This window comes from Sander lucioperca, chromosome 5 (assembly GCF_008315115.2).
Source record: "Sander lucioperca isolate FBNREF2018 chromosome 5, SLUC_FBN_1.2, whole genome shotgun sequence".
NCBI lineage: Eukaryota > Metazoa > Chordata > Actinopteri > Perciformes > Percidae > Sander > Sander lucioperca.
In genome coordinates, this window is record NC_050177.1 from 38,949,900 (window position 1) to 38,968,530 (window position 18,631).

An 18,631-nucleotide genomic window follows, 5' to 3' on the forward strand; every position below is an offset into this window, starting at 1 on the left:
AGGTAGCCAGTAAGAGTCTGCATACAAGCGCGGAAATGTGGAAGTGAATTGGTATCCGGAGAATAGCATTATGTTGCTCTCCCCACTAACAGTATATCCTGCTGGTATGCAACTGAGCATAGTGTCAACTTCTTAAACTTCTTGCAGAGTTGTTCAATTGTATGACTTACATTTGAAGATATTAAAATGTTCTTACTTTTGAATAACTGTACAATGTCTTTCACCCTTCTTTCCCACAAATACCTGCAGGCCAGAGTCACCTTTCAATCTCCCTGACCTTGTTAAAGGGGTAAGAACAGTTGTAGCAGTGTTGGGGGGTGCTTATCAAGCATTGACGGGGCTTCAGTCAAATGAGGTCGATGTGAAGTGTTAAATGGGACCATACAGAGAGACATGGAAATGTTTTGGTACTGTGGTGCTAGACAACATATAGTTATATGAAGTTATATAAAATGCACACATGCTAAAAATGCATTGGTTATTAGTCAGAAGCAGCATGATTAAATGCATTCATTTCTATAGGGAGCTGGGTAGTCTAGGGATTGTCTTTGATGAGGTTTGGTTGTTTTTTATGATACATTTTATGTGTTTTTTAATCCTCCCACCAGCAGAGGGAGCAAAGCAGAACAGGCACCTGTGTTTCATCTAAAGCAAAACAATAAAACGTGTGCAGAACCGGATCCTTCAGTCTCCTAAGAAAGCCCAGTTGTCAGCTTTAGCCAGCCAGTCATTCTAATGTCGGCATTAATAAACCAAACATCCCAACAGTAAGTCAAACCTGGACACAGCTGCAAACTTAAAGCAAAAAATGCAAAAAAAATTAAAGTTGAAGTTCAGGCTGTCATTGGCAGTATTTAAGTTTAGATCGGTACTAATGACACTTACCCACTGCTAGTACCAGCTCTACTCGGCTCAGCTCGACTCGACTCGGCTCCGGTGCCCCATCCTCCTTTTTCCATTGCAGATTTAGTACTGCCTCATGCGTGAGTTTTTGATTCTCGGCATGTGGCTGTTGCCACAGCCAGAAGACAAATTTTGTTTCAAAAGAAGCTGGAGGCACCAAAAAAAAATGCCGCTGGCTAAACCATTTAAAAATGGCGGGTTTGTTCAGGACACCCCCGTCTGTCGCTAGCAATGATGACGCAGTGATTAGTGACGATTCTCTCCGACCAATCAGTAGTCTGCAGGTTTTCACGTCACCTTTTGGTATCGCCTCAGCTCGCTTGGAACATCGACGGAGGTGATACTAAAAACCTGTTGGCAGGTACCAGGGACTTTTTTTCATAATGGAAAATCAAAAAAGGCGAGTAGAGTCGAGGCGAGTCGATTAGGTACCATGTAATGGAAAAACGCCATGAAGGGTCAGGAAGAAAATGACTTCAAAAACCTCTAGCAAACCGACATTTGGTTGCTAGTTTCCCAGGACAGTAAAACATGTGAAACATGTTAAATCGGTCTTACATTTGGTACCTGTTTTTACAAGCCGTGTTAAAAAGATGTATATTTACCGGTTTTAATTAGAACAAATTTGATAATGACTGTAAAATGTTGGCTCACATTTATGAAAAAAACAAACACAGCACTTTCACCCAGGAGAACGGAGTTCGTGTCCCGTTTGAAAATAAAAGTGAACGGCGAGTTTTTTTTTTTCGTTTTTTTTTTTTTACTTTACAGAACAAACTGAACTATGTCATGTTCTGCGTCACATGCATAACTGGAAGTTAAGTAACGTAACAGATGATTTTAACCCAAACCACAATCTTTTTCTAAACCTAACCAAGTAGTTTTTGTGCCTAAACGTAATCAAACTACGACCGTTTGACAATGTTAAATAGTGTTTAAAACCGCGACTGTTACGTTCTGTCGTTTAGATATTAGGACAGGACTATAATGTCGTATGGTTTGGAGGACTTGTTGGTTTGTTTGGGTCCAAGTTTGACTTTGAGTTGTGGATGGAATAATCAAACATACTGGTAGCTTGTCAACTGAGACTGGTTAATTGTATTTTTGAGTGGCAGTTGATTATTTAAATTTTATATTTAGAAAAGAACAACTGAGCATATGCTTTGTGCAAAGTTTTTCTTCTAAGATGATGTAAAGACGGTATGGAAACCACAAGCATATATAATTGGAGGCAGAGACCGTTTCCTTGAGGCTCTACTGTAGACAAGAAGTGTTAGTTTTAAGAGCAGATTTCAATAACGGAGGCTGCACACTGTAACATATGGGCTGCCATGTAGGTGAGAAAGTGATCCAGGCCTATGCACATTCCACACTGCATGATTTAAAATAGACATTTACATGTTGGATTAGTTAGCCGCTAGTAAGATAAAACAGTCCACTGATAACAGCATTTTCTCTGAGCGTGTACATTTGTCTAACATATATACAAACATACGGACATACTTTGCATTTTGCTCATGCCTTTGGTGTCCCTTTGTTGTCTGCTTTGGCTCCTGAAAGTCCATTTTCTGTGTTGTCATTCCCTGAGCTCACCAGGCACTCTTTGCTGCAGGGGACAGAGAAACCAAAGGTTAAGATGTACACCCACAGAGGGAGGAGGTGTATACTGTAGGAGTGATAAGGGCTATATATACATCTGCAGGGATTTTACCTAGCCTAACCCTCGCAGCCCCAAATAATAATCCTGTGTTAGACACAAATTGGAAATATTTAAGTTAGATTTTCAGTTAATTGAAAGCTCAGAAGAACTAATTTAAACCTGAGGATTTGATGCCTCTTGCCAATCTTGTAACCTTTTGTATAAACGTATGCATCATGTTTAATAAATAGATGTTTTGCAACTCACTACTGACATAACAATTGTTTTATGTGAGATGACAAAATTGCGATGCCATTTGTCACTACAGCTGCAGTCACTAAGCAGCTCAACATGATTTTTATCTGACATGTGTGTGCACCTGTGTGAGTTACAAATTGTCACATTTGAAGTGGCAGCAAATGTAATGTAATGTAAAAAAAACAATAGCCTAGTCTTATGCAGTTAAGATGACGTGACATGACAAAGTTTAAATTAGAAACTGCTTTTTTTTTCATTTCCTTAATCAAAACACAGTCCTAGTCAGTACAAGCATTGTCAAATCAACACATTATTTCATCTTTAGTCACGTCATTGAAGGTCATCATGTTATGTTCTATTATTTTGTTTAGTTATTGTAACAAAATGTGAAAAGGGGCTATTTTAGTCATTATCTGGGCATTGTCTGAAAAAATTAATACAGCAATTGATTACCACATTCAAGTACTGCAAGTACTGGCAGTAATATATTTCATAAGAAGCTTGATACTATCTATAATCAACTATATTCTGTATTTCTTCGTAATTTAGTTATTAGCATAATCAGCGATGTACTCACTTCTTCTCATCATCCTTCAGCAGGAAGTGAACAACCAAGGCCTTTATCACCATGACAATGATAACTAAGCCAATGACTCCACCCAGCACTGAGACAATGATAACTGTCAGAGTATTGTCAACCTCCCTCACTAAAAAATAGGGAAAGAGAGAAAGACATTGTGAGGGAGAAAGAGTGAGATGAGACACTAGCAGTGAGACGCTCTGCTTTATTAATCTGTCTGAAGGTGCAAGCACTTATAAGCAGGTATATTATAAAGTTAGTTGTTTCTGTGTGCTGGGTGTATGAAACTGCATGCATGAATGCGTGCATTTGTCACATACTTTGGTCCACCACTATAAGAGTGTAGATAGCACTGTGGTTGCGGTTCTTCTCTTTTGGGTTCCTGGCGAAACAGATGTACTCTCCCTCATCTTCAAAGGTGATGTTCCACAGCAGGATGGAGATGTTGTTGCTTTTTGAGGAGCCGACAAACTCCACACGCTCATGGTACACACTGACCTTGGGCTCCACACCCTCAATGGGAATCACCGCTTCACAATACTAAACAAACACACATGTATGTACTTAGATACACAGAGATGAGTAGTCAGAGTGGTATTTCCATATGCACACCGATCTACATTAGCATGTGTGAACGTAAAATGTATCTTTCCATACAATTCAATTTCAGTGTATTGTTTGTACAGTATGTCCATGTTGCTATAGTATTGTGTGTGTGTGTGTGTGTGTGTGTGTGTGTGTGTGTGTGTGTGTGTGTGTGTGTGTGTGTGTACGCAGCACCTTGATCATGGTCCCATTGTCATTATAGTGCCAGCTGAAGTAGAGGTTTTTGATGCCAATACAGGAGGAGTAGGTGCAGGGCAGCAGGACTGTAGAGCCATTCATTGCTTCAAGGTGAGACACTTTACCTGTCGAGACCTCCAGTCCACCAACACTCCATACACCTGAATCAAGGGAGAAAAGAAAAGGTTAAGGAAAAAATGGAAAACCTTGGTATTGATAAACAATACAACACTGATATAAAACAAAATTAAAACTATTAAAAACATAGTACAGCACATGTACAATACAGACCAAAAATTATAGTTCAGGTTACTTTGGTTTCAAACCTTTTTTTAGAGCAAAAATGACAAGAGATAAAGTCATGTCTATATGCTTGTTAGCCGGGCTGAGCTGGGATTACTATAAAAGATAAGTGCAACTGATGAGTAATGGCATTACAAAGTTAAGTAGCTTATAAGTAAAGCTAATGAGATGACAGATTTTCTATGCTCTTTAAAAAGTGTTTACTATCCTTTGTTAGTGTGTTTTGGATTTCTTAAGTCAAAACTCAGGGTTTCACAGAATAGTTGACTATTCGAATATTCAACCATAACTACTAATTGACGCAGCGCATTATTGTCGAATATTCGTTAATCTGTGGTTTTAACATGGTGCTGTAATTAAGTAGTGGCAATGTATTTTGTTATTGTTGTCAGTCAGATGGGTGTTTCATAATTTTGGAATGTTCAGCTGAGTTCTGAGAAGGCAGGGGAATTCCACTAAAACAGGATGTGCGCAGGTCCAGTAGAAAGATAGAGAGGACTTCCGGCTTAACGATCTGTGGAGTAGGACACAACTTTCGGGGCTCCTGCAATTAGCTTTAAATCCATTTCATTGGCACCTTTACGTGTTCTTTTTTCTTGGAGTAAGTTATAGCTAACACTTCATCTTTGACTTTTGCTGAGCAAAATGCCTGTGAAACCCAAAACAAGCAATATTCCGTCTGCTGCGTTTCAGCGGCCTGCTCCACACGTTACATCCTCGTCTTGTAGTGATCCCTCCTCCCATTGTGACGGTGCTGCAATGCCCACTATCCCCCCTGATTTCAAGGAGGAGCTGCTCTCATCACTTCGTAAAGAGATGGCGGCTATTTTCAAAACCGAGGTCCAGGCTGCCTTAAGCGAAAATGTTACGTCTATCAAGACGGAGCTACAGGCAGTTAAATGCGAACAGACTGTCACTATTACAAACATCCAGGCTGAAGTGAGCGCCCTGAAGAGCACTGTAGTTGAAATGGAAACTTCTCTCTCCACCTGCAGTGATGACATTGCTACGCTACAGTCTAAAGTGGAACACCTGTCTGCCGAGCTGGTAAGAGTGGACAATAAATGTGAGGATCTTGAGGCCAGATCGCACCGTAACAATATAAGGATCGTAGGTGTTCCTGAAGACTCAACCAGCTCTTCCATGACATCTGCTGTTTCCACTCTGCTCAAAGAGGCTTTTCAGCTGGATAAAGAGCCCATTTTGGACCGCGCTCACCGCACCCTGCAGGCAAAGCCCAAACCCGGGGAACGCCCATGTCCCATAATCACCCGACTGCACTATCTACAGACTGTTTGGATATTCTGCGGTGAGCTAGGACCCAACAACGAATAAAGGTCGGCGACTTGGCTATATCTATCTTCCCTGACCGTACCGCGAAGACTGCCCATGCCCGTGCCGCCTTCAATGACATCCGCCGCCAGCTCCGTGAGATACCGGGGTTACGGTATGGCATTCTCAAGATCTAGTGTCAGCAAAACATGTTGTTAGCGTAGTGTAAGCTCTTTTAAATGAGTTGCCTCTTCAATTTATGTTGGGCTTTTGTATTGTGAAGGGTAAAAAACAGAAGAAGTGAAGCTGTAGCATTATTCCCAGCTGTCAATTTACCTTGCACAACAGCTGGATTCTTGCAATGTTACTAGATCACACGAGAATCGCGGGATCACAAATCAGCGTACAGGACCAATCAGCGTCCTGTGAGGAGCTACTGGTAGCTACGGCTGTGGTTTAGGTTAGTGTTGACGAACTGACCGAAGAGCCGGTTAATTAACCCAACTCGTGTCACTGAACCGGGAGAATCGAGTGCCATACGTCAATGAACCGACTCACTCCTGTTTTTTTCTTTTACCTCATTCGTGCCGTTGTGTGTAGCTGGTATTCTTCTGCTACTGTGTGTGTAGTAATCTAGCTTATTAGTGCCTCCACTGGAGTGGTGGTGGTAGAATCAAGCAGGAAATGAGCTACCTAGACCCTAGACCGCGCACCAGGCTACTGAACGAGACCGAATGTAACCGTGCAACCGGCTCGAGTCATGTAATCAAGCAGTGTCTTGGTTCTCGGCAAGTTTGAGTTATTAACCAAGCCTTGTTTCTGTTGCATCTTAGATGATTGTGTTCATGGCAATTCACACATTATCGATGTACATCACAATAAGTACATCAGTAAGGACCGTAACCGAGGATGAGTCTGCATGAGTCTATGTAATCAAACGGGTGTCTAGGTTCTTCGCATGTTTGAGTTATCAATCGATCCCAGAAGCCTTTATTTCCCGTGCATCTTAGATGATTGTGTACATACAAATTCATAGGCTACATTATCAATGGATATCACATACAAATACACGTCATGTTATCTTATGTTAAGTTAAATGTTTGTTACATGGTAGGTAGGCTGTCACCAGGAGACCGCGCACCAGGCTACTGAACGAGACCGTAACCGTGCCTAATGCATGAGTCTATGTAATCAAACGGTGTCTAGGTTTTCGGCAAGTTTGAGTTATCAACCGATAGCAGAAGCCTTTATATCTCGTGCCTTTTAGAATTGTGTTCATGGAAATTCATAGGCTACATTACCAAGGGGAAAGTATTATATCACATACAAATACACGTAATGTTATCTTGGTAGTTCTGTTAAGTTTAATGTTAGAAGTGAATGTTGCTATGGTGGTTAGACTGTCATGACAAGACCGCGCACCAGGCTACCGAATGTAACCGTGGCCAGTGCGTGAGTCTAGTGTCGGTCAGTATGAGTGCGTAAATAGTATGTCGAGACCGAATGTAACCTCAACCGCTCGAGTCTTCCGCGGTGTCTTGGTTCCTGGCCGGGGAAGTAAATGCGCGACCATCCCTGCCGCCGAGAGCACGCGAACCAGTGACCAAATCTATTAACTCGGTAGGCCAACCAACAACCGTCCAGTTGAACCGACTCGCGTAAAAGAGTCGGTTGTCCCATCACTAGTTTAGGTGTGTGTGACGACTGTGACTGTTTGTTCAAAACAACAATGGCAGACGTAATAAACAGATGGTTCATCCAGTCACCTGCCAGTTATTGAAAGTGCCTGCCTTTTGTCAAACAGTTTTCAGTGACGGTTTCTCAGATTGTTCTGTGCAAGAAACCATCTGGCGCGTCAGGTTAGTTATCAATATGGGAGTTAAAAAAAGTGTGTAGGACGTCTTGGTTCAGATTACAGAGTCTCTGTGTTTTATTTTATTATCGTCAGCTACAGTAGTTAGCATGCATTAGCTCGGAGGGCTAACTTGGCTTGTTTACTTTATTATGTGAACGTCTTTGTCACACTGAACGTCCCACTGAATACCGTTCTGTCACTTCAATTAAGCGTTGCTTGGTATTTTATATATAAAAACAAAAAGGAATGGATATTCAAATATTCGTATTGAATAACTAAATCCGATTTGACTGACAGAATTCTGAGTCAAGTATACAGCCCTAGCCATAATCAATGCTGCAGCCTTTAAAAAAACAAAGCAAAAATTGACAGCTGGCAGTTGTTGCTTATACAATCTCCACTTAATGCAACAAAACAGGTTGTTTGCGTGCTCTTACTTTGATGCTGCAGGCACCAGCTACGTTTCGTTCACTTTCGGCTTGGGGAGAGTATCAAGTCCTTCTAGTTATCAAGTCACAATGCTAGTACTATGCTAAATATAGTGACCTAATGTTTTTATCCTGTTTTCAAGTAAAGCCTGTTGTTCACAATCAAACAGTGGCTCCACTTAACAGTTGACCTCCCCCTGCCTCCCCCTGCCTCCCTTTTTCACAATTAGCAAGTGCCAGTGTTGTAGAGAGGAATGTGGAAAACATGTTGCTGAGGACAGAATGTCACTGGATTTGGGGGGAATTTGAAGACAATAACCCTAAGAACTGAATGAGTAATTGTCCTCTGATGGTTAATGTGATCAGAGTTTAAAATGTATTGCACATCCATGAATACTTTTGAACATGTACTCTAATATATACTGCTGTGCTATGTGCTACATATTAGATATCCTTTTTGTAAATATAAAACGATACACTTATACATGTTGTAAATATTGAGTTCACATTTCTGGCAAACTGTCTCTATTTTTGCTCATTTATTAATTTCTTTCGGTGCATTCACTACTCCTGTATGCAAGGTGACCGGACTGTGTGTACTTACTATAGGTGCGTAACTGGCAAACAAACAAGCCAACAGAGACAGCAAGACAGAACTGCTCATAAATCAAAACAAATTTTTACAAAATACTATTGGTTTCATGTGACATTTTTGCGCAAAGCAGAAAAGACATCACGTTGAAGTAACTCATTACCAAAAGAGACAGCTTATCTTGTATTGATATTTGGGTCTTGCTGTGCCAGGTATGTTGCTTTTGCAGTGACAGCTGGTGTAATTCTCAGATCGTTGCTCTCTCACACACTTGGGGCCTATTTATAAACACCGTTCTACACACTGACCTGCTCAGGATCACATTGCACTTGGACATGGTGCAAACTGTGTTAGAGTGCATGTATGCCTATGTGTTTGTGAAGGACTGACATCTCTATAAGAATTTTGCACCTGATGCTTTGCAGCTCTGTGAAGACATCAGAAATAACAAAAGATTAAAACACAGGAATCCCTCTGGTCATTTTGGACTGTTTACTTTAGCACATTGGGGGCCCTATTTTAACGATCTAAGCGCACTGCGTGAAGCGCATGGCGCAAGTGCGTTTATGGCGTGTCCAAAACCACTTTTGCTAGTTTGACGGCGGAAAAAAGGGTCTGTGCGCCGGGCGCATGGTTCAAAAGGGTTGTACTTAGTGTCTTCATTAATTCATAGGTGTGTTTTGGGCGTAACATGCAATAAACCAATCAGAGTGTCATCTCCCATTCCCTTTAAAAGCCAGGTGCGTTTGTACCTTGGCGCATTGCTATTATGATGGCGGATTTGCACCGTAATATTTTTATTTGTAATCTTTTGCATGTTTGTGTGCTGCTGCGCTTCCCTGTGTGTGTGTGTGTAACAAGCATAGTATGCGCGTGATGTGCACGTGCCTAGGCGCATTTTACTAATTTGCTGTTAAAATAACATTGAAATGTTGCGTTATTGACTTTAGACCAGGTTTTTGTTGGTCAATGGTGTGATCACTTCCCACTGCTTCAAGATAGCAATACGCCAAGAATTCACCTGAACACACCTCGACCAGCACGAACATGGGCGCAGGTGCATTTGTTATTTAAACGACGTGGGCGCAGGACGGAGAAATTGACAACTTCGTCGGTCTTAAACTAGCAACGACACTTGCATGGGGCTTTGCGCTGTGCTGCGCCGGATGCAAGATAGGGCCCTGGGTGTTAAATGCTCTGGACACACTGCAATCAGTTGGGGTGCTCACTTTAAAGATGAGATAAATTGCAATGTTTTCCTATTTATTTGCTCTGACATTCTACAATAGCCAATTTGAAGTTTCTGTGATTAAGTTGTCCAAGTGCAACTGTGAACCTATGATTATTCTCTTTGTCTGATATACAGATTTGGCACGTTGTCTAGTATAGAAGCTGATTATGACAATAATATGTCTCAGCAATGAACTGTGCTGTGCATGAATTTAATTCACCTTTTTAATAACTGTTTGGCCTGTCAAGTTGTCATCATTCAAGAGAAAAACAAACTGGATATATTTGTGCATACAGACTCAAAAAAATAATTCATAGTATCAAATGTCTGGTACTGTACCTTTCAGGTTCATGTGGCAAGTTTAAAATGTCTGAATGTTGCACTAAGTATATAATTAAACACTAAAGCTATTTCATTGTGTATGATTTGGTTGTACTTGTTTAGTTTTTTTGAATTTGCTCTTTTGTCTTCTCAGTCTCACCTCTTTCCTCTTGTCTTCTAACATCCGATATTTTTACCTCTCCTCTGTAATAATCTTGACTCATCTTGACTTGTCAACTCTATTTTCAGTCGCAACTCAGGCCATTTGGGTTCTCCATGTTATTTACTGTTTCTGGTTTTGCTCTTTTTTAATTGGCTCTCACCATTCTTTTTGTTGCAGCACTGGGCACTTTCTCTGGCACTCTTTTCTTTCTCAATATTTCTGTCTTACTGCTCTCAGAACCTTTTTCCTCAGGGACGCTATAACTAAAGAAGTATTGTAGAGGAGAGATGTTGGGAGCTGGTCTGTGTACGTTTGTGTTTTTTTTGGTGTGGGACAGTGGTGGAATCAATGGCAACATAAAGTTTTGAAATGTTTTCAGTATCTGGCTGCTTGTCTGAATCCTTGGCTTGCCTTTTAAACTCTGTTAAGTGGGTTAATATATAATATTGTACCATCTATCAATATTTACTAGCACAATGCCATATAGCAATGTTTTAAACCAAGTGTTCCACAGGAAATAATGGTGCAGAGGAAAACAAGTGAGAAAACAAGGGAGAATATCCCTCCTAAATGGAAGCATGATGATCTTTTACATATCTGAGAGTAGTGTCCCCCCTCGTGCCTAGAAATAGATTTAACACCTCCCTCCCTCCCTCCTTCTCTCCGCCCCATGGTCTTCTTTTAAAATCTTTTCAGTTTGTCCTGACAAGACCAACAGATTTACATACTGAAGCAATGTACTATGCTAGTCCTGTTGTGTATGTGTGGTATATGCATGTGAACTATTGTCTGTTCATACAGTATAAATGTGTGTGTGTGTGTGTGTGTGTGTGTGTGTGTGTGTGTACATGTACATGAGTAATGGTATGATATTTTTAGCTCCAACTATCACATACCTCGTTGTCCCAGTTGGTAAACATCAATATCTGAATCACTGATGGGAGGAAAAACAACTGAGTGTGTGAGTGTGTGTGTGTGTCCTTGACAGACTGTCAAGGTGATTTTTTTTTTTTTAAGTAGGCCACAGATTAAAGGGTTAATGTATTTCCGAGTGAACCCATAGAGAATTTACCGAGGAGACTATTACCTCTGAGAAAGACAGGGAGAGAGAAGTGATGGGAAGGGTGAGAGAGAAGGGATGGAGTGAACAGAGAGGAGGAGAACAGAGGAGAGCGATGAATGGGGGAGCAGGGCTAATGCAGTGTGGTGCAAGTGATGGAAGGGGTCACGTGGGATGTATAGGGTAGAGGTGTGAGATGTCCTCTCCAAGGTGAATGAGCGACAGCAGGGCAGAGAATTACAACAGCAGCTATGTAACTAAATCAACAGTGGCCAAGGCTGGGTCACGTTTACACTGCACGTACAGTTTAACACTTATGTAATATGATAGCCACGCAAACAAGTAACAACATATACAATTATCATATATAAATGCCAATTTCTAATGCAATGTTACTGGTAATTGCTGTGTTATAACCTGTGCTGCTCTGCATCTGTTTGCTTTGTTGCTTATGTTTTACCACAACTCCTTCTGCTGTTTCTGCTGTTCACAACAGGTGTTTTGAATCCCTTGTGCTAACATATGGTACCATAGACTGAGGCGTCTGAAAGTGAAGGGGATGGAAGTGGTTTATTGCCAGGGTTGAAGTAACAGTTATTCTGTTACTGTGTTTTTTGTTCTTTTTGGATTACACAGGTTTAAATTTGGTCCGTGAAGTAGTCAGTCTTCTGGGTCGTGTCTGTTATAATGAGGGCTTGTAATGTCAGTGACATTTCTATGTGAGTAATGAGTGATACTTTGAGGATGAATAATATAGTTCCAAGGGTGTAATCTTGGTCTTTAGATGGACCAGACCTGAGAGCAAGTTACTGTCATGTTTCACGTATCATATATCTGATTAATGCATCAAAAGTGTACATTATTACAATAGGAAGTTTATTGTTAAGTATTTTAGAGGGCAGTACTTGAGGTATATTTAAGATCCTTAGACTTTAAGTTTATTTTCCTTTGATTCCACATCTGACTTTGATTAGGGTTTTGTTTCAGTTGTGTTTTCCCTGGCTTCATTCTCTGTTGCCAAAGGCCCTTGAGAGAGATTGCTGTAATGTTTTGGCAAAGATTATAGATATCTACAGAGGAGTTAAAAAAGAGAAACAGTTGTGCGTTTCTATTCCGGCCATGACCTTTCAACAGATGTGTAATGTACATTACCATATAGAATATAGAACATTGCCGAATACAGATGAAAAATAGACAATAATGTCCAGTAATTTTATGTTAGAGAATGGAGATGGACAATGCTGCCACAAATGAGATGGGGATAGACATCAGGAATACATTTGATCATCACTACATAGTGGACATCATAATTAAGGGTTAAACTGAAGACCTGCAAAGACTGGAATGGCAATACCTTAACTTATGAATTATTTGACTGACACCCCAAGATGGCTGACACAAAATGAGTTTGGTCCAAGGTCTTTAGGAGGTCAACAAAAACAATGAGGTAATGACGGTGATTGATTGATGATAGGGAAGGGACCAGTGGCTACCACTAGGACCTGGATTGTTTTTAAATCAAAAGTTTTAGATATTTAACTCTGAATAGGAGTGTGTTCCTGTAATAAAACACCGTGAGCACACAATAAATTGTTAACTTTCAATTCGGGCCCACCAAACCCTAATTGTTAATAACCATTAATGGCCTAGACTGTGTGTGCCCTCCACAGTTTCATAAGGAACCAAAATTACTATTATATACTATACTATTACACTTAATAACATAAAAGATCTATAAGGCTGTGTTTTGCGCCGTTGCATCAGCAAAGCATTTTTTCACTCCCAACACAATTTTATCATTGCTTACGTCGACTGACATTACCGGCTGTGTCAATTTAGTTTTGACCATTTTCTTGTTTACCACACCTTGTAGTTCTGACTTTTTTGCCGTGTCATCACCTTTCATATCTATACAACCAATGTGTTTATAATTAAATTGTTTACTAGAGCACTCCATTGATTACAAGAGCACAACATTCTTCATAGATCTAGCCTCTTAATATTGCTCTCAAAGTGCACTGTGAAACTTTAAAATGTAAAAGATTTGGGGGGTCTGAGCTCCACCCACCACTGTCTCACAAAATCCTGTGTGAAACACTGTGCTAGTACATTGTCTAACCGTCTGATGGCAATTCTACTGATTCCGTTTTTTTCAACCTTTGAAATGAGATTGTCTTATCTTGCCTCGACTGCATCAGATTCACCAGGCTTCGTAGCAAATCAGAACAAAATAAAAGGTGACCTACTAATTACAACAGCAAATACCCTACGGGTTAAGCAACTCAAATATAGATAGAGACTGGCATCCAATTCAACACTATACTCGTAACTTGTATAACCAAAGATAACATAGTGGTCAAAACTATTTTTTGATAATATATTGGTTAATATTGCAGTTGCTTTAAATGTCCCGTCATTGCATGAGGTGGAGCCAGATCTGGGTTGGCTATATACTGCGTTGTTTGAGGTAAACAATATGAACAATAAGGCCGGCTGCACACTGGCTGCGTGGCGTGAGCATGTCAGCTGCGTGGCGTTTTTATTTCGGTTCCCATGTTAACAGGTTAGAGCTTGCACACTGCCTGCGTGACACGCACGTCTCAGGTGCGGCTCAAGCCCCGGCGCAAACAGGTGCATGCTAGAAATAGGACCGACGCCTATTTTTCACACGACACGCAAGCGTGTTGGAAGCGTTTCCAGGCAAAATAGAATACGAAAAGATGTTTATATGTCATTTTGACACGAATACATTTAATAAATGACATTTTGATGTTTGAAAGTCTCTAGGTTTTGACATAAATGCAGATATAAATGTAATTTAAAAAAATAATAATAAATAATTATCGATTTTCAAATATTGCACCTGTCAATACAGAACGAAATATTCTGTAGCCTATTTTGCCGTCAATACTGCCGACGTTGTCTTTGCTGTAATCAAATCAGTATATATTTATGTTTAACGTGGTATTTCATTTTATCAATGGAAAACATACATGTGTACAGACAAGGCTAGCAGCAGCAGCGCCGCGTCAGACACGTTTCTGGTGTGCAAAGACATAGAAAACGCCACGCAGCCGCCACGCACCCGCCACGCAGCCGGCCTAAGGTGTTTAGCAGCTATGGTTTGTAGCAAATGTATTGACTAGTTTAAATTTTTGTCATTTTAAGGTTGTATAGCCACTGCTGTTTTGCCTGCCCAATAAACAGCCGCCATTTTGTGCCTTGATTTTATGTGGATCCCTATTAGACCCAGCTACAGGTGGATGGGCCTTGTAAATGTTTTTGCCAATTGCTAGTATTGCTAAGGGTATTGCAAGTTTCTTTTTGTGTTGCATGATTTACCTCAGCATTCTGACCTTTTTTTCTAGTGTGGTGGACTGTGGGCGCCCCTCTCCCCTTCACTGCATACAGTATGGTGGTGTTTATGTGGTAACTGTGCGCGCACGTTCAACTCAGCCTTATTATGTGGTTTTGCTGTGTGTATGTGGTTTGGGGGCGGCCCAACAGTGTGGCGGTGTCCGGGCATTCTGGTAGCACCCAGGTAAACCCCCCTGCATGTCTGGCTTCTGTAGAGGCTGAGATGTTTTAACAGGTTTGCCTCTTCTCTTCTAGCGTTTGTGGCCTATTTGCAATTTTTTCCCTTTAGCTTCCCTGGCACTGTTGGCTTTAGCATCTTATTTCTATTGATCCTTGCACTGTTGTATTCAATAAAACCACCCAAAACCTGATTTTTAATATTGCTGTTCAATGAATTTCTCGTCCAGTCAAAATCAAAGTTATCTGTATTTTATCATTTGTGGAGAACTTATAGCAATATTTGAAGCCCCCCCCCCCCCCACTTGCCTCGCTTACATTACCTACCCATAATAGTTATTCAAATTAATAATACTGTTCAGATATTGGATTATGGAGGAACTCTATTGAATTACATGCTACGTCTGACAGGAGCAGAGGTTGTGTTTTACATTTACATTACAAGCATGCACGTCACCTTTAATGGTTCTAATTTATACGCATACATACACCGTGTGTACATCTAACTGCTTCTAATATGTCAGCATAGACTAAAATTGTGATCTTCAGCTAATGCCACATAAACAACTTAGTATCTGTCTCATAGTTTATATAATGATTTCTAAATGAAAATAAAATAATGCTGCATATTCTTGTATGTATGACGCTTTATTAACTGACATTGCAAGACAAGTTGACATTTCAGCACAATGGTCCTACCCATCCTTAATAAAGCATTATGTCAAAATGTTATATGTAAAATGCCACTTAAATGACAAGATGGTGTTGAATTTTGCCCATTTTTAAATGTTTATCACTAATGTTTATAATGCAAACTCATTTTTCATCATGTCATCTAGTGACAGATGCTTATGAAGAGGATCAGGCATCTCTTATGTAGGACTTATCTTGACCAAAGTGCAAACATTTGTTCTTAATGGACAACATAAACTGTGTGAATGTTACCAGTAACAGCAGACATATATGTGGACCATTTACTTGGAAAATTCCCCAAAAAAGAAACTAATGTGAAAGGAAACAATTATAGGAGCAGTAACTGCTTCATTTGACATACATTTTGCCACTAGAAAATATTTCTGGGATGTTTGGGTGTGGACTTAAATATCAGCATAATATGAAATATGATAATTTGATATAGCTCACCTAAGAGTGTCACTAAAATTAAGTTCTTGGTCTTGTTGTTGTGCCTCATGGCTCAACTGTGAACAGAGTTTCAAAATAACAGAGCTAGGAAGGAATTTTGGGATGTGGGGGCACTATTGGGTGCTAAAACTAAATCAGGTAGTGTATGAGCAAAAGCACAGATCACCACTGCACCACTACGTCACTACTAGTAATACTGCACACACACACACACACACACACACACACACACACACACACACACACACACACACACACACACACACACACACACACACACACACACACAGACGTGAACTGTGGCCATAACAAATGTTTTTTTATGTACTCTGAGAAGTGAAAAGTTTTTCTATAGTTTCTTTCCTTTTTATTAATTGTATAATTGCATGTACTGTAATAAGTACAGTACATGCATGAAAAGTCATTTAGCAAGTCACTCATCCAGCTCAGCTACCACAAGTCCAAGTTCAGATTGGCTAAGGGTTGGATGTTATTGACCTTAATGCCCTCAGCACAGCAACAAGTAAACATCACCTGTGACATCGCCACACATTTTAGCCTTCAAGTGTGAATAGAGAATGATGAGACAGGGGAGTTAAAGCTGAGGCGATAGAACAGAAGATGTTGGTATGGAGTAATAAAAAAAAGGTATGGATTTACTGTCAGAGCAGTGCACCACCCACCCAGAGCGGCTTAGAAAAAAACGGAAATAGGAAGGTGTAGAGGCCATAATAGTTAAAATCTATAGACAATTAAAGGGATTCACCTAGTCATAAGCTAGCATGAATGTGTTCAGAAGATAGAAGTACAATGCTAGTGTATAATGTAGAGACATAGAGGAATAGTTAGAAATGACAGGACAGCTGAAGGTATAGAGAGAAGTATAACTCACCGAGCAGCAGTGCAACTGCCAGACCAGTGTAAAGTAAATCCCCTGATCTCAGCCGACCAGAGACACTCGAACCAGTGCTGTCCACTGACGCCATGACACCAGGTGTCTGTCTGTCTGTCTGTCTGTCTGTCAGTGTATGTCTTTGTCAATCTGTCCCCGTTTTCCAGTCTGGTCAGCCTGAACTGTGTCCAATCTTTGCAAATATGTTTGTGTGTGTTTGTCTTATGTGTCTGGAGCAAGGTGGGACAGCTGAACTGCAGCTGAAGCCCTGTTTTCAGTCCCTCCCTCTTCTCTCCTCCTCTCCTCTGTCCCAGGAATGAGCGCAAAAAGAGAAGGATAAATTCCTTTAGGGAGTTCTCTCCCAACCAGTTGTTTCTTGTGCTACACTCCAGCAGGCCAAAAAAGCAGAGGAAAAGACAAACTGAAGAATGCAGCAGTTGAATAAAGAGTGCAGGGTCTCTTTCTCTCTCCCTCCCTTCCCGTCCTCTGTCGCTGTCTCTTTCAGACTCAGTGGTGATTATCCAGCAAAGGAGAGTGTGAGGCGAAAGGCAGAGAGGAGAAGCGAGGCAGAGCGGTAGCAGCGTTGCAGTTTTGTGTCAGACAGCTCCAATGCTCCAGCAGCAGCAGCCAGGGAAGCAGGCTGGCTGGCAATACCCACAGGGGGAGACATAGGCTGGAGGGGGAGGAGAGCACACGAGAGGCACAGAGTGATGCTGGAGCAGAGCCAGCAGCCAGACGGAAAAGCAGAAAGCGTGTGTCTCCACAGCCAGCGCAGGGAGAAATGAGCAAGAGAGGTACTGCAGAGGTAGAGGCGAAGTGAGAGTGAGGGAGAGGGAAGGAGGGGATAGAGTGAAATGGTGAGGGGGAGGCAGGGGCTGATACGCACATACACATATGGATTGAGCGCAGTAAGGCTGAGTCAGCCTTTCTCAAGAGGGTCTTTGAGTCGGACACGGGCTGGTTGCTTCACCCATACCACATACCCCTTTCTTCACTGCATCCTTTGCTCTTATCTCTGCTTTCATGCGTTTCACATTTCATGCTCCTACTACACCTCTGATTTGGCAGGCTAAAACATTGGATAGATCGGATCTTGTCCACTGACAAGTTTTCTACCAAATGACCAATGAATGTGTTATATCTCTCTTTCCCTCTTCAGTTCTACAGTAAGACTACATATTTGGAGGGGCTTGTTTTGAATTAAAACATATCGGTTTTATAAAGGTGTGTATTCACAATTGAGTTTAAATATTTTGGTGTTGCACTGGATTTATTTTATTTTAATTTGTTTTATTTAGTAAGTGCTGTTTTAAGGCACTATGCATGCAGTGTACTGTTCAATAACAGGCCTGTGTATTTTAATACATTTTGACATTGTGATTTGCATGACATTTTTGTAGATGTTTTTGAAATGATTTGCTTGGTACATTTGACTATAAACAGCAACTGCCAAAACTGTGCTGATGCAAGCCAAACCGGGCACAGGGCCCAAACAACATCCTTTGAGGTCTGTGGACCAGAGCTTGGCCTGTCCTCCATCGTCTCTTCATAAAATCTTTGTACAATCAGCTGTATTGTATTGTAGGAGACCTGGCCTTGGTGTAGTTCTTTGGTTTTAATCAGATTGTCACTGGTCTTAATTTACATGACTTACAGTTAAGGGGTGTCACACAC

At 40.9% G+C, this 18,631-nt stretch overlaps 1 protein-coding gene across 1 annotated transcript; it reads right to left on the minus strand.

Annotated features, from left to right (window-relative positions):
• Positions 1–1,675: 1,675 nt before the first annotated feature.
• Positions 1,676–17,784, minus strand: LOC116045540 (sodium channel subunit beta-4-like). The gene is made up of 5 exons (XM_031293231.2): positions 16,958–17,784; positions 4,161–4,324; positions 3,701–3,920; positions 3,378–3,507; positions 1,676–2,509 (listed from the first exon to the last, which is right to left on the minus strand). Exons 1-5 carry the CDS (start codon positions 17,049–17,051, stop codon positions 2,419–2,421), a joined length of 699 nt encoding a protein of 232 aa, XP_031149091.1. The 5' UTR covers positions 17,052–17,784; the 3' UTR covers positions 1,676–2,418.
• Positions 17,785–18,631: the final 847 nt, after the last annotated feature.